This window comes from Melanerpes formicivorus, unplaced genomic scaffold (assembly GCF_026170545.1).
Source record: "Melanerpes formicivorus ecotype bairdi unplaced genomic scaffold, bMelFor1.0.p_v2 SCAF_91, whole genome shotgun sequence".
In the NCBI taxonomy this organism is placed as follows: domain Eukaryota; kingdom Metazoa; phylum Chordata; class Aves; order Piciformes; family Picidae; genus Melanerpes; species Melanerpes formicivorus.
This window is the reverse complement of record NW_027142443.1, coordinates 113985-137599: the sequence shown is the minus strand read 5'-3', so window position 1 is coordinate 137599 and position 23615 is coordinate 113985. Positions and strand designations below refer to the sequence as shown.

At 56.6% G+C, this 23615-nt stretch overlaps 1 protein-coding gene across 1 annotated transcript in view; it reads left to right on the top strand.

Moving 5' to 3' along the window:
• LOC137455116 (protocadherin gamma-B5-like) overlaps positions 1-23164 on the top strand; it is a 179594-nt gene extending 156430 nt beyond the window's left edge. Inside the window, exons 4-5 of the mRNA XM_068165673.1 lie at positions 6992-7080; positions 19124-23164. Coding sequence (XP_068021774.1) covers positions 6992-7080; positions 19124-19350 — 316 coding nt within the window. The 3' untranslated portion in view covers positions 19351-23164. The remainder of the gene's footprint in view (positions 1-6991; positions 7081-19123) is intronic.
• Positions 23165-23615: the final 451 nt, after the last annotated feature.

Below are 23615 nucleotides of genomic sequence, written 5' to 3'. Positions count from 1 at the left end.
CAGGGCCCTTGGCTGCCATAGCGACCAGCACCATGGCAACCCCACAAGGAAATGAGTAATTCCCTGCTCCAAGTGGTAGTTCCAAAGGGATGTGGCGGCTCAGGAGCGGCCACAAAACAGCAGGGCAGCAAAGCACCCCAGGTCCGCCCTGTGCTGCTTGGGTGGGGGCTGCTGGGAGCCCTGGGTGGTGGAGCAGCCTGGAGGGGCAGCGGGTGGTGGGGCAGCAGCAGGGGTGCAGGACAAGCCTTTGGCTTCAGCATTCCCTGCTTTCATAGGACCAGGGAATTTATTGTACTTTTTGGCTGGAAAAGACCTCTGAGCTCAGCACAGGCTGCCCAGGGGGGTGGTGGAGTCCCCATCCCTGGGGGTGTTCATGAAATGTGCTGACATGGAAATTCAGGAGGTGGTTTGATGACCATGGTGGGGTTAGGTTGAAAGTTGGACTTGATAACCTTAAAGGTCTCTTCTAAGCCAACTAGTTCTGTGATTCTGTGACCATCCAGTCCAACCATTGCCCTGAGACCACCATGACCCCTAGACCACGTCCTGGGACTTCTCAGGATCTCAGGTAGTGATAGGACTAGGGGGAATGGAATGAAGCTGGAGGTGGGGAGTTTCAGGCTGGATGTGAGGGGCAAGTTCTTCACCATGAGAGTGGTGAAGCCCTGGAATGGGTTGTCCAGGGAGGTGGTTGGGGCCCTGCCTCTGGAGGTGTTTAAGCCCAGGCTGGATGAGGCTCTGGCCAGGCTGATCTAGTGTGGGGTGTCCCTGCCCATGGCAGGGGGGTTGGAACTAGATGATCCTTGTGGTCCCTTCCAACCCTGACTGATACTGATACTATACTATGATACTATGATCTCCTGAGCACAATCACCCTGCTCTCAGGTTTCAGGAAGGTGTTTATGGGTCGTGGCACTGGCTGGGTGCCCAACTGTGCTGGCACAGCTCCCAACCTGTTCTCTGTGCCCACCATGCCCTGTGAACCCTAGAATAGAATAGAATAGAATAGAATTAACCAGGTTGGAAGAGACCTTTGAGATCATGGACTCCAACCTATCACCTAACACCATCTCATCAACTAACCCATGGCACCAAGCACCCCATCCAGTCTCTTCCTAAACACCTCCAATGGTGGTGACTCCACCACCTCCCCAGGCAGCCCATTCCAATGGGCAATCACTCTCTCTATGAAGAATTTCTTCCTAACCTCCAGCCTAAACCTCCCCTGGCTCAGCTTGAGACTGTGTCCTCTTGTTCTGGTGCTCTGAAGGTGCTGCACCCCTGGGTTTCTCCCAAACGTGGTTTTGCTTCCTTTTCCCTCCAGCCTTAGCTGTGCTGGCAGCCATCCTGCAAATGCAAGGCAGCTCTTTGCTGAGCTTTGAAGTGTGGAATCATAGAACTCAGAGAATTGTCAGGGTTGGAAGAGACCTCAAGGAGCAGCCAGTTCCAACCCCCTGCCATGGGCAGGGACACCTCAGGTTGCTCAGAGCCACATCCAGCCTGGCCTTGTGAACCTCCAACAGAATAGAATGGAGCAGAGAGGAGGGGGAAAAATACATCTCCCAGCTAGGGGGGGTGGGAATTTAGGAGGAAAATAAAACCCCAACCCTGTTGAGTCAAGAGGGTTTGGATTTAACCCAGCAAGTCCTTGGAGGCATTTCCATAGGAACCAGCTCTCCCATTCCAGGCTTGGTCCAAAGCTGTGCTGTGAATGGGATTTGGGGCGGGGGGGGGGGGGGGGGGGGGGAAGGAAAGGAGGGCTCAGAGTGCCCCAGGCAGAGGGGAGCAGGGCAGGGCAGGGCAATGATTCACAGCTCTGATTCACAGCTCCATCCTATAGCTGTGGTGGAAGGCAGCCAGGTCTGGTCATCAGCTGTGTGCTTCTATTGAGTTAGTTATTTTGGGGCTGTTTTTAGATTCCAGCACTTGTGGGTTTGGCTTTTTTATTCCCCCCCTCCCCTCCCCCTCCCTCTCTTTCTTCTGTGCTTTGAGTTTTTGAATTCTGGATGATTGCACTGCAAGCAATTGAGGCACTTCAATTTCCTGCCTCGAGGACTCAGCTCAATCCCTTTTCTTCTTCCCCTCCCCCCAGCCCCCATTTTTGCAAGTCTAAGGCATTTCTAAAATAGCTTCTCTGCCTGCTGGCATGAGGAGCAGGCACAGGGCTTTGGGGCTCAGCACAACCATCCCTCTGCAGATCCTACCCTCATGAGGTTCAACAGGACCAAGGGCAAGGGCCTGCAGCTGGCACAGGGCAATCCCCGGCACTGATACAGGCTGGGCAGGGACTGGCTTGAGAGTAGCCCTGGAGGAAAGGCCTTGGGGGTGCTGGGGGAGGAGAAGCTCAACAGGAGCCAGCAGTGAGCACTTGCAGCCCAGAGAGCCAAGCAGAGCCTGGGCTGCAGCAAGAGAAGTGTGGCCAGCAGGGGAGGGAGGGGATTCTGCCCCTCTGCTCCACTCTGCTGAGACCACAGCTGCAGCTCTGGGGCCAGGTCTGGAGCCTCTGTGCCAGGAAGGATCTGGAGGTGCTGGAAGGTGTCCAGAGAATGGCCACGAGGATGAGCAGAGGGCTGGAGCTGCTCTGCTCTGGAGACAGCCTGAGAGAGTTGGGGTTGTGCAGGCTGGAGAGGAGAAGGCTCCAGGGAGACCTTCTTGTGGCCTTGCAGGATCTGCAGGGGGCTCCAAGAAAGCTGGGGAGGGACTTTGCAGGGTGTCAGGGACTGGGTGGAATGGATCCAAGCTAGAGCAGGGGAGATTTAGATTAGACATTAGGAAGTTGTTGCCCATGAGGGTGGTGAGAGCCTGGCACAGGTTGCCCAGGGAGGTGGTGGCAGCCTCATGCCTGGAGGTGTTTGCAGCCAGGCTGGCTGTGGCTGTGAGCAAGCTGCTGTAGTGTGAGGTGTCCCTGCCCATGGCAGGGGGGTTGGGACTGGCTAAGCCTTGAGGACCCTTCCAGCCCTGACAGCTCTGGGATTCTGTGACACCAAACTGGGTGGCAGTGTTGATGTGCTGGAGTGGAGGAAGGCTCTGCAGAGGGATCTGGTCAGGCTGGATCGATGGGCTGAGGTTCAGCAAGGCCAAGGGATGGTTATTGGGGTGGAGGGTGAGAACCATGAGGTTGGGAAGCTCATTGGGTTGGAGAGTGAGGACCAGCAGGCAGGGAAGCTGTTGGAGTGAACTCAGTGAGGTTGAGGATCCTGCTGCTACCTCCCAGCTGAATGCCCTGACCATAGGGTGAACCTTTGTCCTGTCCTGGGGCTCTGAGGCACAGATTTGGCAGGGGAGAGGAGGAGCTTCTGTCTGGTTGCCTGAAGGAGAGGTGGGAGGGGAGGAAGGAGTCTTTCAGGAGGTGGAAAATATGATGCCCCAAAGAGGGGAGTTGAACCTTGGCCTCTGGTTTCAAAACAGAGCTCAAACCACAGGAACAGTGCAATTAAAAAGAAAAAACAGAAGGGATTTGGCACTTCCCTCTGCTTTCTCTGTCTCCATTCCTGGATGCCTGGATCACAGCAGCCCCCAGAGCCAGGAGCTGCAGCTGGGAAGCATCAAGGTGCTTCTGGGCAGCTTTCCTGCAGCCCTGCAAAACCTGAGAAGCTCAGGTGGGGCAGGAGCTGCTGGGGTTAAGCGGTGGCTGAAGGGGTTGTGGTTTGCAGTGGGGTTTAGGTTACTAAGTCCTTTATTGGATCTAACCTGGGGCTCTATTCCCAGCCCTGCTTGTGACATTAGCAGGTCACTGCAGCCCCAGGGCTGTCCCCACCTTGTCCTCACTGCCCTGGATGCTGTCACAGCAGCACAGCAGCAGGGCCCACGTCTGAGTATTCTCAGCACAACAGTTGCTGTGCAGATGACACCGAACTGGGTGGCAGTGGTGATCTGCTGGAGGGTAGGAAGGCTCTGCAGAGGCACCTGGCCAGGCTGGATCCTTGGCTGAGGTCAGAGGGGTGAGGTTCAACCAGGCCAAGGGCTGGGTCCTGCTCTTGGGTCACAACAACCCCAGGAAGGCTCCAGGCTGGGGGCAGAGGGGCTGGAAAGTGCCCAGCAGAGAAGGCTCTGGGGGTGCTGGGTGACAGCAGCTGGAGAGGAGCTCAGGGGGTGCCCAGGTGGGCAAGAAGGGCAGCAGCAGCCTGGCCTGGAGCAGCAATGGTGTGGGCAGCAGGAGCAGGGCAGGGATTGTGCCTCTGGACTGGGCACTGGGGAGGCCACAGCTTGAGTGCTGGGTTCAGTTCTGGGCCTCTCACTCCAAGAAGGACATTGAGGAGCTGGAGCAGGGCCAGGGAAGGGCAACAAAGGTGGGGAAGGGTCTGGAGAAGAGGGCTGGGGAGGAGCAGCTGAGGGAGCTGGGGGTGTTCAGTGTGGGGAAGAGGAGGCTGAGGGAGACCTCATTGCTCTCTGCAGCTCCCTGAGAGGAAGTTGGAGCCAGGCTGGGGGTTGGGCTCACTTCTGAGTCTCAGGTGATGGAAGGAGAGGAAATGTCCTGGAATTGTGCCAGGGAGGGTTGGGTTGGAGATGGGGACAAAATGTCTTTGCTGCCAGAGTGGTCAGGGACTGTCCCAGGCTGCCCAGGGAGGTGGTGGAGTCCCCATGGCTGGAAGTGTTCAAGGAGCCTGTGGCCATGGCACCTGGGGCCATGGTTTGGTGGCCATGGTGGGGTTGGGTTGATGGTTGGGCTGGATGAGCTCAGAGGCCTTTCCCAACCCAAACCATTCTCTGTTTCTGTGATCACTCAAGAGCTGAGATCAGTTTGCCAGGGAAGCAAGTCTCACTTCTGGCCTTCTTGAGGCTGTGCCAGCACACAGGTGGTGCAGGGGGGATATAAATAGGATCTGGGCTGCCCTGGGCCAAGCAGACCGCAGGGGGCTCGGAAGCAGTGCTGCTGGCAGCCTCTGCTGTGTGGAGAGCTGGTTGCATCCTCCACAGAGGAACTGGTGGGAGAGTGATGCCCTGGGCCTGCCTGGGGGATGGATCAGGCAGGTGGTTGTCATGACTTCACCTCAGAGGAAGGGTTCATGGAGGTTCTTCAGGGATAGAGAGAGAGATCCATGAGGATGATTTGGTGCCTTGCAGCCTGGTGGTTTGAACACCTGCCTGGGGAAAGGGCTCAGCTCTCTCCAAGGGGAAGGGCTTTCAGGGACCCCCACCTCACTTCTGGACAACTTCTAGCTGCAAGAAGAAGGGCAGCTCTGGTCCCAGGTGAGCCAGCACACAGCCAAGGGGCAGAGCCTGGCATCCCAGAGGGCAGCAAGAGCAGTGGGTGGGCAGAGCATCAGCTGGGAGAGGTCTAAGTGCTGGAAGGTGTCCAGAGAAGGGCCACGAGGATGAGCAGAGGGCTGGAGCTGCTCTGCTCTGGAGACAGCCTGAGAGAGTTGGGGTTGTGCAGGCTGGAGAGGAGAAGGCTCCAGGGAGACCTTCTTGTGGCCTTGCAGGATCTGCAGGGGGCTCCAAGAAAGCTGGGGAGGGACTTTGTAGGGTGTCAGGGAGTGATAGGACTGGGGGGGATGGAGCAAAAGTAGAAGTGGGGAGATTGAGATTGGATGTGAGGAAGAAGTTGTTGCCCATGAGGGTGGTGAGAGCCTGGCACAGGTTGCCCAGGGAGGTGGTGGCAGCCTCATGGCTGGAGGTGTTTGCAGCCAGGCTGGCTGTGGCTGTGAGCAAGCTGCTGTAGTGTGAGGTGTCCCTGCCCATGGCAGGGGGGTTGGGGCTGGCTGAGCCTTGAGGTCCCTTCCAGCCCTGACACTTCTGAGATTCTATGTGGTCACTTAAGGTCAGAGTAGAGGAGGAGTCAGGAAGCTGCTGAGACACTTAGGAGGAAAGTGGGATCTGGGAGCACAGCTCTGACCTCTGTGGAGGGGAAGTGCCACCAGCAGCCAGCACAGCTGGCACCTGGCAGACGTGAATGCAGAGCTTGTTAGGCTGGGCACAGACTGTGATTGTAACCTCGGGGACAAACTCTCCTTAGTCAAAGCCTGGTGGCATCCTCAGAATTTTCCCAGGCTCGTCTGTGGTGCTCACTGTGTTCCCCCCCACCCCAACAGCCAGCCCCAGGGAACCAAGTGGACACTCACCTCCTTTTTCTCCTCTTCCTGTTGCTCTCAGGACTGTTTGCTGCTGGCTCTGCAGAGGTGGTGGCTGCTCCTGGCTGCCCCTGTGAAGAGGACCTAAAAACAGCTGGGGAGGGACATTTGCCAAGGGCTAGGTGTGACAGGATGAGAGGGGCAAGAGCTTTGAGCTGGAAGAGGGGAGACTGAGTCTGGAAATGAGGAAGAAATTCTTGGCAGTGAGGGTGGGGACGCTCTGGCACAGGTTGCCCAGGGAGGCTGTGGCTGGCCCCTGCCTGGAGGTGTTCAAGGCCAGGCTGGATGAGGCCTTGAGCAACCTGGGCTGGTGGGAGGTGTCCCTGCCCATGGCAGGGGGGTTGGAACTGGATGATCTTTAAGGTCTCTTCCAACCCAAACCATTCTGTGATTCTTTGATTCTTGGGGCAGCTGACTCCATGCTGAACCCCAAATCCCCCCACCCCAGGTGGGCTTCTCACCCTGTGTTGAATGAATGAAACTTCAGAGTGGAGCTGGAGCCTGAAAGAGCTTGAAAGGGGCACCCATACACATGGGCTGCCAGAGGAGCAGAGGACCTGGTCCTGCAGGGGTGCCAGCACCCTTGAGGCTGCAGGAGCAGCATTTTGGGGCTGTTAGTGCCATTGGTGAGGTGAGGAGGTGCTGGCTGGCTGCCCCTCAAGTCACCTCGATGTTGCTGGGAGCACCACGTAGCCCCCAAGTGCTTTTGGTGTTGATGTTTATCCTTCAGAAGCCTGAGGGGGATGGAGACCTCTGACAGTGTTTGAACTCTTGAGTGTTAGTTAAGTAGAAGGATTTAAAGCCTGCAGACTCCTCTCCACCGGCCCTCAGCCTTGGCTTCCCCTGCTCTCTGACATCCTCTCCGCCTCCCCCTCCTCCCCCAGCTGCACTGACTTGTCGTTTATTTTCTTTTCCCACAGATCCCAGAATGGAGAGGAAGCTGGAGCCTGGCCCAACAACCAGTTTGACACTGAGATGCTCCAAGCCATGATCCTGGCTTCAGCAAACGGTTGGTGGGAAGAGCATGGCCCTTGCTCCGGCGTGGCCAGCTCGGGTGCATGCCCTGGGGGGGATGGATGTGTCTGGGTGCCCTGGGGTGGCTTCAGCAGTCCTTCTGCTTCAGGAGCTGGTGGAAGAGCTGCCTCTGCTCTTCTCTGCTGCCTCTGTTAGCCTGCAGAGGAGAGAGGTTAGGAGGGATTCAGGCAGAGGGGATAGCAGCAGCATGGACAGGGCAGCATAGGAGGTATCAGAGACAGCATCATAGGAGATAGCATAGAGTCATGGAATCATTAAGGTTGGGAAAGCTCTCTAAGCTCATCCAGTCCAACCAGCACCCCAACCCCACCATGGCCACTGAACCATGGCCTCAGGTGCCATGGGCACAGGCTCCTTGAACACCTCCAGGCACAGGGACTCCACCACCTCCCTGGGCAGCCTGTGCCAGTCCCTGACCACTCCTGCAGGAAAGAAATTGTTCCTTATCTCCAACCTAACTCTCCCCTGGCATAATTTCAGGACAGTTCCTCTCGTTCTATCCCTTCAGACTAGTCAGAAGAGCCCAACCCCCACCTGACTCCAACTTCCTCTCAGGGAGCTGCAGAGAGCAATGAGGTCTCCCCTCAGCATCCTCTCTTCAGACCCCACACCACCAGGTCCCTCAGCTGCTCCTCCCCAGCCCTGTTCTCCAGACACTTGTCCATACCTCATGGATAACATCATCAAACCACATTATCCATGCAGCAGGCAATGTTACCTGGCTTGTAGTGGGCTTGTGTTACATCCCCATGCTCTTGGGATGTGTTGTAAGCTGCTTGGTTCCAGGTGGTCACAGTCAATGAAACATCTGCTCTGTTGCAAGGTGAGGAGGTAGGAAGCCTGGAAGCCAGCAATGAGCACTTGCAGCCCAGAGAGCCAAGCAGAGCCTGGGCTGCAGCAAGAGAAGTGTGGCCAGCAGGGGAGGGAGGGGATTCTGCCCCTCTGCTCCACTCTGCTGAGACCACAGCTGCAGCTCTGGGGCCAGGTCTGGAGTCTCTGTGCCAGGAAGGATCTGGAGGGGCTGGAAGGTGTCCAGGGAAGGGCCACGAGGATGAGCAGAGGGCTGGAGCTGCTCTGCTCTGGAGACAACCTGAGAGAGTTGGGGTTGTGCAGGCTGGGGAAGAGAAGGCTCCAGGGAGACCTTCTTGTGGCCTTGCAGGATCTGCAGGGGGCTCCAAGAAAGCTGGGGAGGGACTTTGTAGGGTGTCAGGGAGTGATAGGGCTGGGGGGGATGGAGCAAAAGTAGAAGTGGGGAGATTGAGATTGGATGTGAGGAAGAAGTTGTTCCCCATGAGGGTGGTGAGAGCCTGGCACAGGCTGCCCAGGGAGGTGGTGGCAGCCTCATGCCTGGAGGTGTTTGCAGCCAGGCTGGATGTGGCTGTGAGCAAGCTGCTGTAGTGTGAGGTGTCCCTGCCCATGGCAGGGGGCTTGGGACTGGCTGAGCTTTGAGGTCCCTTCCAGCCCTGACACTTCTCTCATTCCATGATTTGCTTGTGGCTAGAGGCTGGGCCAGGAACACAGCCTGACTCAGTGTCCCCAACAACCCTCATGCCCAGAGACACCAATGTGTGCTCCCTGCTCCCTGCAGCTCCCTCTGTGGAGCCCTGGGTTCCCCAAGCTTTGCCCCACCAGCTGCTGCTGGGTTGCAGTCACTGGGGTTTGGTTTGGGGTCATTTGGAGTCGATTTGTTCAGCTTTAGGGTGGTGCTGTGTGGAAGCAGTGGGCAGGCAGGGCTGTTCCCATGCCCCCATAGTCTCCATGACTCGGTTGCAAAGATGACTCTGAGTACAAGTCTGGAGAGAGGCTGGCTCCATGCAGCCTTTATCTGTGAAGCCCTCCAGGTCTTTCCCCCTCCCCTCCATTTATAAATAGAATCAACACCAGGGCCATAAACCCCTGAGCAGAATGCTTGGGATGTTTCCTTTGAGCTGTTGGGCGAGAAGGAATCTGGAGGAGGAGAAAGAGGAGGAGGAGGAGGGGTGGCTCTGGTGTTGCTTTCTTGGAAAGCTGCTGCTGCTGCAGCTGAACTTTGATGCTCTGCAGACACCAACCAGCCTGGAGCCACAGCTGTCATGGCTGGGACAGGGACTGAGGCCTTAGCCAAGGGACTTGTTTACACTGGAGGGAAAGAAGCTATGAGAAAATGCTTCTGCTCTGAGAAGCCACCATGGAAAAACAAGCTCTGGGGGCTGCACGTGGTTATCATCAGCCAGAGCCTCCAGGTCCAGCTTCCTTGCTCCACAAACAAAGCTATTTTGTTGGGCTTTGTTTGGTGTTCTGCTCTGAGGGCTGCTCCAGCAGTTCCCCAGGATCAGAGAGAGCTGAGCAGGTCCCTTCCAGCCTCAACACCACTTTCCCTGAGCTCTGCTGCAGGAAATCTCCCTCAGAATGCTACCATTAGAAGGGAGCTCTGATGATCATCAACTCCAAGCCCTGTGCCAGAGCAGGGTCCCCTAAAGCAGATCACACAGGAACATGTCCAGGCAGGTCTTGAAAGCCTCCAGAAACACAGACTCCCTCACCTCTCTGAGCAGCATGGTTCAGTGCTCTGCCACCCTCAAAGTACAGAAGTTCCTCCTCATGTTTAGGTGGAAGTTCCTATGTTCAAGTTTGTGCTGATCACCTCTTGTCCTGGCACTGGGCACCACTGAGAAGAGTCTGGCTTCATCTTCCTCACCCCCACCCCTTAGGTATTTGTGAGCATTAATGAGATCCCACCTCAGCCTCCTCTTCTCCAGGCTCCACTCCCCCAGGGCTCTCAGCCTTTGCTCCTCACTGAGCTGCTCCAGGCCCCTCAGTAACTTCAGAGCCTCCTCTGGACTCTCCAGCAGTTCCCTGTCTCCCTTGAGCTGGGGAGCCCAGAACTAGACCAGTCCTCCTGATGTGCCCTGACTAGGGCAGAGACAGTGTCTGTGAGGGTGAGAACCTCTCAGTGCTCTCCTGGGAAGCTAAAGAAACACAGCCAGGACCCAGGGCAGAGCCTGTGGCTGCTGCTGTTCCCTCTCTTCACTGAGGGAATAGAGTAGTGAGCAGGGAGCATGGGCTGCTCCTCTCACGTTTTCCCTCACTCCAGACCAGATCTTCAGAGCCTCCTCTGGACCCTCTCCAGCAGTTCCCTGTCTCTCTTGAATGGGGGAACCCAGAACTGGACCCAGCACTCCAGAAGTGGCCTCACTAGGGCAGAGTTAGAGGGGCAGGAGAACCTCCCTTGGCCTCCTGGCCACAGTTGTCTTAATGCACCCTGGGATGCCACTGACATTGCTTGGCCATGAGGGCACACTGCTGGCTGTGGGCATCCTGCTGTCTGCCAGGACTCCCAGCTCCTTTTCCTCAGAGCTGCTCTCCCCCCACCTTGTGCTGATCCGTGGGGCTTGTCCTAACCTCTCCCACAGCTTCAGCCTGCTCAGGGGGGTTCCTTTAAATCAGATCCATCTGCTAGATAAGGGCTGTCCCACTGCAGCTCTGTGGAGGGGATGGTCCTGAGCCTCATCCCTTCCTCTCCCATGTGGGGCCCTTGCTACATGGGATGGATGGAGGGATGGATGGATGGATGGATGGATGAGTGGGTGGAGGTATGGAGGGGTGGGTGGAGGTATGGAGGGGTGGGTGGAGGTATGGAGGGATGGGTGGATGGATGGATGAGTGGGTGGAGGTATGGAGGGGTGGGTGGAGGTATGGAGGGATGGGTGGATGGATGGATGAGTGGGTGGAGGTATGGAGGGGTGGGTGGAGGTATGGAGGGATGGGTGGATGGATGGAGGGATGGGTAAGTGAAGGGATGGACGAATGGAGGGATGAGTGGATGGGTGGGTGAGTGGAGGGATGGATGGGTGGGTGAATGGGTAGGTGGAGGTATGGATGAATGGAGGGATGGGTGGATGGGTAGGTGGATGGATGGAGGGATGGGTGGATGGATGGATCAATGGGTGGATGGATTGGATTGAATTATGGCTGGATAGGTGGGTGGATTATGGATGGATTGGAGTGGATGATGGATGGAAGAATAGATGGATGGGTGGGATGGATGGATTGGATAATGGATGGACATGTGGTGGATGCATGGATGGAGGGATGGATGGATGGATAGTGGGATGGATGGATGGATGGATAGTGGGATGGATGGATGGATAGTGGGATGGATAGAGTGGGTGGATTGGATTGCATTATGGATGCATAGAGGGATGGATGGATGGGTGGATGGATGGATGGATGGATGGGTGGATGGATGGATGGATGGAAATTTCCTGGCTATTCAAATGAGACGTAGCTCTGCCTGAGTCCTGGGGAGGCAGGCAGGACACAGTGACACAGGGATGTCACTGCTCACCCACTGCTCCTGCAACCAGTGGTCAGCACTGACTTCCACCCTGCCAGGGCAACCCTGTGCTTGAGTCAGCACCAAACAGGACAAGGAGCAGCAGGCACTAACCTGAACATCAGAAATTCCACCTGAACATGAGGAGGAACTTCTTTAATTGAAGGCTGCTGGAGGCCTGGAGCAGGCTGCCCAGGGAGGTGGTGGAGTCTCCACCTCTGGAGACTTTCCAAGCCTCCCCTGGCTGTGTTCCTGTGTGCCCTGCTCTAGGTGACCCTGCCTTGGCAGGAGGGTTGGAGTCACTGATTTCCAGAAGTGCCTTCCAACCCCTAACCTTCTGTGATTCTGTGCAGCAGAGAGCACCTGGGAGGCAGAAACCTCTTTGATGCTGCTCTGCTCCATGAGCTGGAGATGTTCCCCGGAGAAGGGGCTGGTGACTGACTTCCTGCCTGCATCCCTCCCCTGTGTCAGGTCTTGCCCTTGCCTTCAGCAGGAGGCAGAGCTGGCCCTGCCATGTCCAGCCTGCATGATCCACTTGCTCTGGGGATGAAATTGCTTCCCGAGGGTTCAGTCACCCTCTGAAGGCAGAATGTCTGGGAAGTTGGTTTCCCTCCAGGGCTGTGACCCTGCTGTAGGGCTTCTGACTCCCTTTCTGAACTCCCTTCCTCTCTTGGCGCTGGGACCAGCAAAAAGCAAATGTTGTGATCCATCTGAAAGGACAGAGGCAGCTGCTGAGACAGAGCAAGGAGCACAGATGCTCCAGGACAGCAGACACTAAAGGGCAGCCATCCTGTCCTTAAAATACTGTGGCTTGCAGTGGGAATTTCTGGAGGTGCCATGAGATGGTGGCAGAGCAGACAGAAAGGCAGCCTGGGGAGCTCCTTCTCCTCGGCTCCCACCTCCCACAGGCTGGGGCAGACATTCTATATTGGGCTGTCCTGAAAGCCCCAGCAGCAGCTGCAGCTCTGGGGCTGTTCTCTCCAGCCCTCTGCTTACCAGGGGTGATGGAGCCACTTGCTGGTTATTTTTGCTGGAGCTCAAGTCCTTGTTTTCCTTCTCAGGACCCTTTGGGATAATGGTTGGCTGCTGGTAAAGGCTGAGCTAAACCTTTCCAGTCACAAGAGCTGAAGGACTCTGCTTGGCAAGTGCCCATCTGCAGACCTCTATTGTCCCTGTTCTCTTTTCTTCTCAGCCTTAATGTCACTGTTACCTAGAAACAGCCCTTTGCTCTCCACTGGGACCCACTGGGAGGCTGGGAGCTCCACTGGCAGCTTTGTCTGCCCCATGCTGTGCTCTGACTGCAAACTAGTTCATGGTGACCAGTTGCCCCAGTGCCCCCAGTCTCCTTCCTTCCTTGCTGCAGCTGGGGTGGTCCAGGGGAGAAACAGGGCAGTGGCAGCCAGCAGGAGGGGCACAGGAGGAGGTGCCAAAGCCACCAAGATCCAAACTGGGCTGTATGCAGCTGGGAGAGCATGGAAAATAGATCTTCCCCTCTGCCAGGGGCCATGGTCCACCCATGAGCCAGTCCCTGGCTTCATCCTGGGGTGAGAGCACATCTCCAGCTGTCCTGGCCCTGTTGGCAACACCTGAGGGGAGGTGCAGTTGGTTGCTACTCTTAGCATTGTAAAGCTCATTCAGTCCAACCCCCCTGCAGCCAGCAGGGACAGATGCATCTGGAGCAGGTTGCTCACAGCACCAAACAGCCTCACCTGGGATGGTGCCAGCCATGGGGCAGCTCCAACCTCTCTGGGCAGCCTGGGCCAGGCTCTCCCTACCCTCAGGGTCAAACATTTCTCCTCCTTCTCCACTCTCAGTCTCTTTCTCTCAGTTCAAACCATCCCCCCTTGCCTGTCCCAACAGGCCCTGCTCAAAATTCTGCCCCCAGCTTTTTTCATGTCCCCTTTCAGCCCTGCAAGGCCACCAGAAGTCCTCCCTGGAGCCTTCTCTTCCCCAGGCTGCACAACCCCAGCTCTCTCAGCCTGGCCTCACAGCAGAGGGCTTCCAGCCCTGCCAGCATTGCTGTGGCCTCCTCTGGCCCTGCTCCACCAGGTCCCTGTCTGTGCTGAGGACTCCAGAGCTGCCCCAGCACTGCAGGGGAGGTCTCAGCAGAGCACAGCAGAGGGGCAGAATCCCCTCCCTGCCCCTGCTGTTGCACACCACTGATGTGCTGAGCAATAACCACTACCAATGCAGAGCCACAGAAATGATTAGGGGAGTGGAACACCTCCCTTATGAGGGGAGCCTGAGGGAGCTGAGGGCTCTGTAGCTTGGAGCAGAGGAGACTGAGGGTGACCTTATCATGCTGATAAAGATGTGCAGGGTGAGTGCCCAGAGGCTGGAGCCAGGCTCTGCTGGGGGATGCCCAAGGACAGCTCAAGGGGCAGTGGTGGAAGCTGAGGCAGAGGAAGTGCCATGGGAACAGGAGGAAAAAACGGAGCTGCCCAGGGGGGCTGGGGAGTCTCCTTCTCTGGAGACATTCAAGACCTGCCTGGATGTGTTCCTGTGTGACCTGCTCTAGGTGACCCTGCTCTGGCAGGGGGGGTGGACTGGATGAGCTTTGGAGGCCCTTCCAGCCCCTAACATTCTGTGATTCTGTGGACTCTCCCTGCACATCTTCTCCAGCCCCAGGCTCTCAGCTCCCCACCATGGCTGTGTCCCAATCCCGTGGAGCCTGTGGAGGTGCTGCTGCTGCTGGCTGCTTCCCCAGCGCGAAGCACAACAGCATTTCCCCACGCTGTGCTTGGACCTCCTCCTGCTCATCCTCCACCCTGGGTGCATCATGTCCTGCCTGTTTTTGGACTCAGTGTCCTGTTTTCCTCCTCCTGCTCCAGCAGAGCAGCTGGAACTTTTCAAGCTGCAGTTGCTTCACGCTTCTGACCTCTGCCAGGGGGCCGTGCAGGCAGCAGTGTTGCAGGGGGGCTGGGGGGCTGTGGCCCAGCTTTTTTCTTACTCTCTGGCTGGCTTAGCCACCTCCATCTGCTCAGGGGAGAGCTAAGGCAACATGGAGGCGTGGGCACATCTGGTCTGGAGGGAAGGAAAACGTGAGAGGAGCAGCCCACGCTCCCTGCTCACTCTCCTTCTTTATTCCCTCAGTGAAGAGAGGGAACAGCAGCAGCCACAGGCTCTGCCCTGGGTCCTGGCTGTGTTTCTTTAGCTTCCCAGGAGAGCACTGGGAGGCTCTCCTCACTCTCACAGACCCTGTCTCTGCCCTAGTCAGGTCACATCTGGAGGACTGGGTCCAGTTCTGTGCTCCCCAGTTCAAAGGAGCTACTGGAGAGAGTCCAGAGGAGGCTACAAAGCTGCTGAGGAGCCTGGAGCAGCTCAGTGAGGAGCAAAGGCTGAGAGCCCTGGGGGTGCTGAGCCTGGAGAAGAGCAGCCCCAGAGGGGAGCTGAGCAATGCTCAGCAAGAGAGAAAGGAGCTGTGGGGGGCAAGAGGCTGGGGCCAGGCTCCTGTCAGTGGTTCCCAGGGACAGCACAAGGGGCAGTGGGCACAGCCTGGCACCCAGGAGGTTCCATGTGAAGAGGAGGAGAAAGTTGTTTGGTGTGAGGGTACTGGAGGCCTGGAGCAGGCTGCCCAGAGAGGTTGTGGAGTCTCCTGGTGTGGAGAGCTTCCAACCCCCCCTGGGCATTGTGCTGCTGGGCAAGCTGCTGTGGGTGCCCTGCTGGAGCAGGGGGCTTGGGCTGGATACTCTCCAGAGGTCTTTTCCAATCCCCACCCTGCTGGGGTTCTGTGTCCATAGTCAGATGCACCAAGCATCAGTTAAAATGCTGGGATGGCTTCTCAACGACCAAGGCAGAGGCAGGGCTTCAGCAAACCATTTCTGAGCAGGGCTGTGCAAGGCTCCCACCCTGAGCCCTGCCGAGGCAGCGATGCCAGAGCAGATCTCGCAGAGCTCATGGCAACAGCATCCCTTGTGCTCTGCCATCTCCTCCCTGCTCATTCGCCCCCCTGCCTCTGCACATCCCCCCCTGCCTCCATCTGCTCCTTCCAGCAGCTCCCCAGCATCCCGGGGGGGGGCCCCAGTGCCCTTCCCCCTCTCGGCGCTTGCTCTCTTGCGTGCTGGAGCTTTTTGCACAGCCACACAGGAATGAATTTGCCTTCCCCTCCCCCCCCCCCGCTCCCAGCTCTGAACCATCAGCGGAGCTTCATCATCGATCTGCTTTGTGCTCAGCTTCCTAGAGCCATTTTGTGGTACTGCAGGGGTGGGGGGTGGTGTTTGGATTGTTTCCTCTCTCCGGTGCTGTGCTCCCTGAATGAAACCTGGCCGGAGCAGGGCTGGGGGCAGGGTTGTAAATGGCAGTGGAAAAAAACAAAAGAAGATAAACAAACCCCTACTATTGGATTTCCTTTAATGCAGCACTAATGGTTGTGGTTGCACAACGTGGCTGTCATGGGCCAGCTTCCAAGGAGTAGGGGTGGGGGGAGAGGGGGTTGTGTTATTTTGTGGAGGCAGCAGCCAGCCAGGCAGGGCCAGGCAGCTCCGGTGCTGCTGAAGGCAGAGGAGAAGTTGCCCTAGCCCCAGGCAACCCCCAAACCTGCAACCTTTACGGGCTCCCAGGATCTTAGGGGTTGGATGGGCTCCTCCATCTCCTTGTTTCTCCCCATTGTGAGCAGCTCAGTGCCTCTTCCCCCACTCCCACTGTCCCTCATCACTCTGCCAGGTGTGTCCCTGGCAGGGGCCTGCAGGAGCCCCAGGCTGCTCTGCGGGCAGCTGAGCTCCAGCCCTTGGTGGTGCAGGAACAGGTCACACCCTGCTGGAGAGACACAGGATCAGAGGCTCACAGGGTGTTAGGGGTTGGAAGGGACCTCCAAAGATCACTGAGTCCATTCTCCCTGCCAGAGCAGGACCAGAGCATCCAGCACAGGTCACACAGGAACACATCCAGACAGGGCTGGGAAGGCTCCAGAGAAGGAGACTCCACAACCTCTCTGGGCAGCCTGCTCCAGGGCTCTGTGAGCCTCACAGTGAAGAAGTTCCTCCTCATGTTGAGGTGGAACCTCCTGTGCTGGAGTTTATATCCATTGGCCCTTGTACTATCCCAGGGTGCAGCTGAGCAGAGCCTGTCCCCTCCCTCCTGACCCCCAGCCCTCAGATATTGATAGACATTGATCAGATCCTCTCTCAGCCTTCTCTTGATCAGCCCCAAGGCTCTCAGCCTCTCCTCATACAGCAGTGCTCCAGGAGGAGTTGCCCTACCCCAGGCAGCCCCAAATCTGCAACCTTTAGCCATGGTGTGAAATGGAAAGGAGCCCCAGTTACAAGTGGAGCTCCCCAGGGCTCAGTGCTGGGGCCAGTTTAACATCTGCATCAGTGATCTGGATGAGGGGATGCAGGCACCAAGCTGGGAGGGCATGTCGATCTGCTGGAGGGGAGGGAGGCTCTACAGAGGGGTCTGTCCAGGCTGGATCCATGGATGGGCTGAGGCCAACATTGTGAGGTTGAGCAAGGCCAAGTGCTGAGTGCTGCACTTCGGTCACAGCAACCCCATGAAGCTTCCAGGCTTGGGCCAGAGTGGTTGGAAACTGCCCAGCAGGAAAGGACCTGAGGGTGTTGGTTGACAGCAGCTGAACATGAGCCAACAGTGTGCCCAGGTGGGCAAGAAGGTCACCTGCAGCCTGGGCTAGAGCAGGAATGGTGTGGGCAGCAGGAGCAGGATGTGATCATCCCTCTGTACTTGGTACTGGGGAGGCCACAGCTTGAGTGCTGGGTTCAGTATTGGGCTCCTCATACCTAGGACATTGAGGAGCTGGAGCAGGGCCAGAGAAGGGCAACAGAGCTGGGGAAGGGTCTGGAGAAGAGGGCTGGGGAGGAGCAGCTGAGGGAGCTGGGGGTGTTGAGCCTGGAGAAGAGGAGGCTGAGGGAGACCTCATTGCTCTCTACAGCTCCCTGAGAAGAGATTTCAGTGAGGTGGGGGTTGGGCTCTTCTCACATGAAACAAGCAACAGGAGTAGAGGAAACAGCCTCAAGTTGTGCCAGGGGAGGGTCAGGTTGGATGTTATGAAAAATTTCTTCCCAGCAAGGTTTCTCAGGCACTGGCCCAGGCTGCCCAGGGAGGTGGTGGAGTCCCCATCCCTGGAGGCATTTAGAAGATGTGTGGATGTGGTGCTGGGGGAAGTGGCGCAGTGGTGGTGGCTTAGCAGCAGTGGTGGCATTGGGAGCTCTAGGGGAGGGCTTGGACTTGGTGATCCCAAAGGTCTCTTCCAGCCTCAACAGTCCTGTGGTTCTGTGATTCAATGGTTGTGGTATCAGCTGGGCTGTGGACATTGAATCACAGAATCACAGAATCATAGAACGGTCTGGGTAGGAAGGGACCTCCAAAGCTCATCCAGTCCAACTCCCCTGCAGTCAGCAGGGACATCCTCCACTAGGTCAGGTTGCCCAGAGCCCTGTCCAGCCTCACCTTGAATATCTGTTTAGTCTGGAGAGGAGAAGGCTGAGAGGGATCTGATCAATGTCTATCAATAGCTGAGGGGTGGGGGGCAAGGGGAGGGGGCCAGGCTCTGTTGGGTGGTGCACAGGAGTGAGACAAGGACCAATGGAGACAAACTTGAACAGAGAAGGTTTCAGCTCAGCAGGAGGAGAAACTTCTCCAGAGTGAGGGTGAGAGAGGCCTGGGGCAGGCTGCCCAGAGAGGTTGTGGAGTCTCCTTCTCTGGAGCCTTTCCAACCCCTCCTGGATGCATTCCTGTGTGCCCTGCCCTGGGTGATGCTGCTCTGGCAGGGGGCTGGGCTGGATGGTCTCTGGAGGTCCCTTCCAACCTCTAACCTTCTGTGATTCTGTGATCTCCAGGGATTGGGCCCTGACCAGCTCCCTGGGCATCCTGTTGCAGTGTTCCACCACCCTCGTGGTACAGATCACAAAATCACAGAGTTTCAGGGGCTGGAAGGGACCTTGAAAGATCATCTAGTCCACCCCCCCTGCCAGAGCAGCTCAGCCACCCTGTGGTGTGACAGCAATTGGAGAGTACCAAGGGGGGTGGGAGTGAGGATCGGTGCCACCCAAACCTGCCTTTCCCACCCAGCCATAGCTATTCAGTCTGGAGAAGAGAAGGCTCCCAGGAGACCTTCTTGTGGTCTTCCAGTATCTGCAGGGGGCTCGAAGAAAGCTGGGGAGGGACTTTGTAGGGTGTCAGGGAGTGATAGGGCTGGGGGGGAATGGAGCAAAACTAGAAGTGGGGAGATTGAGATTGGATGTGAGGAAGAAGTTGTTCCCCATGAGGGTGGTGAGAGCCTGGCACAGGTTGCCCAGGGAGGTGGTGGCAGCCTCATGCCTGGAGGTGTTTGCAGCCAGGCTGGCTGTGGCTGTGAGCAACCTGCTGCTGTGTGAGGTGTCCCTGCCCATGGCAGGGGGGTTGGAGCTGGCTGAGCCTTGAGATCCCTTCCAGCCCTGACACTTCTGGGCTTCTATGATTTGCTTGTGGCTAGAGGCTGGGCCAGGAACACAGCCTGACTCAGTGTCCCCAGCAACCCTCATGTCCAGAGACACCAATGTGTGCTCCTTGCTCACTGCAGCTCCCTCCATGGAGCCCTGGGCTCCCCAGGCTTTGCCCCACCAGCTGGGTTGCAGTCACTGGGGTTTGGTTTGGGGTCATTTGGAGTCGATTCTTGGTGCTGCTGGGACCGGTGATACCCTGTGCTGGGTACTAACAACCTGCCCTTCTCTTCCCCTCCCACCCCGCCTTTTTTTCCCCCTCTTGGCAGAAGCTGCCGACGGCAACTCGACCCTGGGCGGCGGGACGGGCACCATGGGGCTGAGCGCCCGCTACGGGCCGCAGTTCACCCTGCAGCACGTCCCGGACTACCGGCAGAACGTTTACATCCCGGGCAGCACCGCCACCCTCACCAACGCCGCCGGCAAGCGCGACCCCAAGGCCGCCGGCGCCTCGGGCGGCAACAAGAAGAAAGCCGGCAAGAAGGAGAAGAAGTAGAGGAGGAGGAGGAGGAGAAGAAGCGAAAGCAAGAAAGAAGAAAGAAAGAAAAAGATAGAAAAAGAAGCAAGGAGACCTTAGAGCTTACAGGGCAGTTGGCTCCAGCACTCTCTCTCCCCCCTCCCTCTCTCTCCCCAAATCACAGCCCAGGATTGGAGGATGAATGTGAATCCCTTGGGGGGGGGTTTGGCTTTTTCAGTTGCTGGGATTTGGGATTTTGTTTTCCCTTTGGGGGCTTGGGTGGGGGTTTTTGTCGGGTTTGTTTTGCTTTGCGATGCAACAAAGTAGGGAAGGCTGCGAATGTATCTTTGTCCTCGTCAGAGCTAGGGACAGCAGGGCTTTGGCTGCTGCCCCTGGAGCTCCTGATGAGAAACCCATCCAGAAGGCAAACAAAGTGCCCTGTGAATATTTGCTAATGTTTTATACGACCCCCACCCCCTTCCCACCCCCTCCCCCCTACCTTGGGTGTATCCCAGAACCCTACAATGCTTTAGGTTGGAAGGGACCTTAGAGATGACCTACTCCAACCTCCCTGCCCTGGACAGGGATGCCTCTCAACTAGTCTTGAGTGCTCAAGGCCTCATCCAACCTATGCAAGGGTGGAAGGTCTCCTATCACCTCCTTGGATCCAGTCTGCTCCCAGACAGCCTGAGAATGGCACAAAGTTTGTGCTTGGCTTTGCCCAGTGTAAATAGTTTGAAGGTGGATCTTTTAACTTCTAGACCTTCCATCCAGTGGTTTGGGTTTTTTTTTTTGGGGGGGGGGGGGAGGGAGGGGGGGAAGGAAAAGGCAGATCCTAGCTTAGAGCTCACGCTCCAGGTCATTGCTTTCAAACTTTCCATTGGGAACAGTCATTCCCCCCCACCCCATTTAGTGCCAGCAGGAGGCTTGTTGCTGAGGAGTTGGGAGGGAGTGCTCCAGTTCCTGCTTCCCTGTTAACCAGGGACAAAAAAAAAAAAGTGTTTGTGTTGCATGAGGCAAAGAGAAAAAATGGCAAAGCTGCATCCCAAGCATTTCAGTTTCTGGTTTTGATTGCAGCTGCTGATGGCCTGAGACAAAAAAAAAATCTCTATATAAATAGAAATCTCCATTTCCCCCCATCCTGATGGCTGGAAAGGTAGGGAATTCCATGGCTGAAAGATGGGGAATTCCATCTCTGAGAGGCAGGAAATTCAATCTCTGAAAGGTAGGGAGTTCCACCTCTGGCAGGTAGGGAATTCCACCTCTCAGAGGTAGGGAGTTCCGTGTGTCTGACAGGTAGGGAATTCTGTCTCTGAGAGGTAGGGAGTTCCATCTCTGAGAGGTATGGAGTTCCATGTCTGACAGGTAGGGAATTCCATCTCTGAGAGGTATGGAGTTCCATCTCTGACAGGTAGGGAATTCCATCTCTGAGAGGTATGGAGTTCCATCTCTGAGAGGTATGGAGTTCCATGTCTGACAGGTAGGGAATTCCATCTCTGAGAGTTATGGAGTTCTATGTCTGACAGGTAGGGAATTCCATCTCTGAGAGTTATGGAGTTCCATCTCTGAGAGGTATGGAGTTCCATGTCTGACAGGTAGGGAGTTCCATCTCTGAGAGGTATGGAGTTCCATCTCTGAGAGGTATGGAGTTCCATGTCTGACAGGTAGGGAATTCCATCTCTGAGAGGTATGGAGTTCCATCTCTGAGAGGTATGGAGTTCCATGTCTGACAGGTAGGGAATTCCATCTCTGAGAGGCATGGAGTTCCATGTCTGAGAGCTAGGGAATTCCTCTTCTGAGAGGTAGGGAAATCCATATCTAAGAGGTAGGACATTCCATGTCTGAGGAGAGGTTGGGAATTCCAAGTCTGAGAGGCAGGGAATTCCATCTCTGAGAGGTAGGGAGTTCCATTTCTTGAGAGGGAGGAAGTTCCACGTCTCAGAGGTAGGGAAAATCCATGTCTGAGAAGCAGAGAATTCCATCTCTGAGAAGTAGGGAAACCCATGTCTGAGAAGCAGGGAATTCCACTTCTGAGGGGTAAGGAATTCCACCTCTGAGAGGTAGGGACCCCCCACCCCCCACCCCGTGGAGCAGCTGCCCCAGCAGTTCTAGGAGGTCTCCAAGAGCAGCCACATCTCATCCCTTGTCTGCAGTAAATCCTGAGCTGTACAGTCCACCTTCTGCTGCAATGGAAGCTAAGAGAACCTCACTCCCCTGTGTCCCCACCCCCCCCGCCAAGGGGACCCCAGGGGATGATGATGATGATGATGATGCTTCACCTGTCCTGCACACCGTGTCTGCATGCATGTCCTGCACCTCACACCTGCACTTGAGCAGTCAGCTCCACCGACCTGGAGAGGTCCTTGCATGCCCCAGCAGAACCCCTCCAGGCTGGGGCTGCCTTGGGAAGTAGTGGGGGTGGTGGGGTTGGGTTGGGGGGTGGGATCAGTTCAGAGGGAGGGGGAAACTCATTTCTTCTTACTTGGGGTATAGACCTCAACTAAGGTTTGTTTGGGGGGGGGGGAATCTCATCCAAAGGGGTGGGATCCATGGAGCTGCTGGTGCATGGCTTTGGTGCCAAGTTGGTGACTTGAGTAAGTGACAGTGAGGTTGGTGGCATTTGGGGGACCAGACCCAGAGAGGGAAAGGGACTTGAGAGCTGGAGGTGATGCTGCAAAGCCAGAGAGCTGGGGTGGTAAGAGGGTGTTGGGGGTGGGAGCATCCCGTGGGACCACAGCAGGCCAGCCTGGAGGAGGTGATGCTCCTGCAAGCTTTGGGCTTTCTGCTTTACAGAGGGAAGTGAAGGGTGAGGACCAAAGTTCCTCCACATGCCCTTGCACCAGGCCAGCTTCCCAGAGCCCAACAGGGGAGGCAGAGGTGGTGGGGGAGGGAAACTTTGTGTAACCAGAGTGAGTAAGAGGGTCTGCAGGGTGGCCAGGAAGGGACCACACCACATTGCCCAGGGCAGGGTTAGGGGGGGGGGAGAGTTGTGTTGGGTTTCCCCCCCACCCCCCCTCCCTTTTTTTTTTAACCCCTAACACCTCACTCAGCCAAACCCTCTCAGCCCAGCTGGGGCATGGCATCAATCACCCACTCACCCCAGGAGGAGCACTGCGCTGGGAGCTCATCAGCCAGACGAGGGCCACCTCCAGTTCCCAGCCCCATGTCCCCCTGCAGCTGCCACCTTGTCCCCTCACTCCCCCTCCCCCCCTCCGACCACCTCCCCCCCCCCCCCCTTTTAACGCCGTAGCCGAGCTGTAGTCTTTCTATTTCCTTTGAGAGCCGCCGAGGTAGAGCCTTTAGTGAGTGTTGTGCTATTTTAGTGCCGTGGTCTTTCTGTTTGCTTTGGGGTTTGTTTGGTTTTTAACCACCCTGACTAACCTTGTGGCCCACCGGTAATGCCTGGTTTCACCCTCCCCCCACGCCCACCCCGTGCTCTGTGCTCCCCTCTCTCTTCCCCCCCACCCCCACCCCCTCCTCAAAGTGTAAGTGACACAAACCACATTTGCCCCCTGCCCTCTTCCTCCTCCTCCTCCTTTCTCCATGTGTGTGTCTAATTATGGAATTCTACTTATATATTATATATATAATGCTTAATATTCCTCTTTCTTCTACCCCTTAGAGCCCCAGGGTCGATGTGTTACCACGCAAGTTTTATACTCTAATATTTATATGGCTTTGGTTTTTTGGTTGGTTTCTTTTTTGTTGTTGTTGTTGGGGGGTTGGGGAGGGTGGCTTTGGGTTTTTTCTTTCCTTTCCTTTCTTTCTTTTGGTTTTTTTTTTTTGGGGGGGGGGGGGGGGGAGGGAAGAAATCAGTTAAAAAACCACCCCAATAAAATCTGTTCTCTTCTGACTCGCCGCTGGTTTGGGCTGGTTCTCTCCCTCTGCAGCCCTCTGGGGTGATGATGGAACAGATGCCTGCTGCTGCAGCATGGAGGGCTTCAGAGCTGGGGGGGAGGGGGAGGGGGTGGGGATGATGGGCAAAGGGAAGCCAGCAGAAGCAGAGCCTGGTGAAAGGACCTGGAGCTGCTGGAGTGGGTCCAGAGGAGGCCACGAAGATGATCGGGGGATGGAAAACCTCTCCCATGGGAACAGGCTGAGAGAGTTCAGCCTGGAGAAGAGAAGGCTCCAGGGAGAGCTTAGAGCAGCCTCCCAGCAGCTGAAGGCTCCAGCAGAGCTGGGCAGGGACATAGACAAGGACAGGGAGTGACTGGATGAGGGACAATGGCTTTGAGTTGGGAAAGGGGAGACTGAGACTGGAGATGAGGAAGAAATTCTTCCCAGTGAGGGTAGGGAGACTCTGG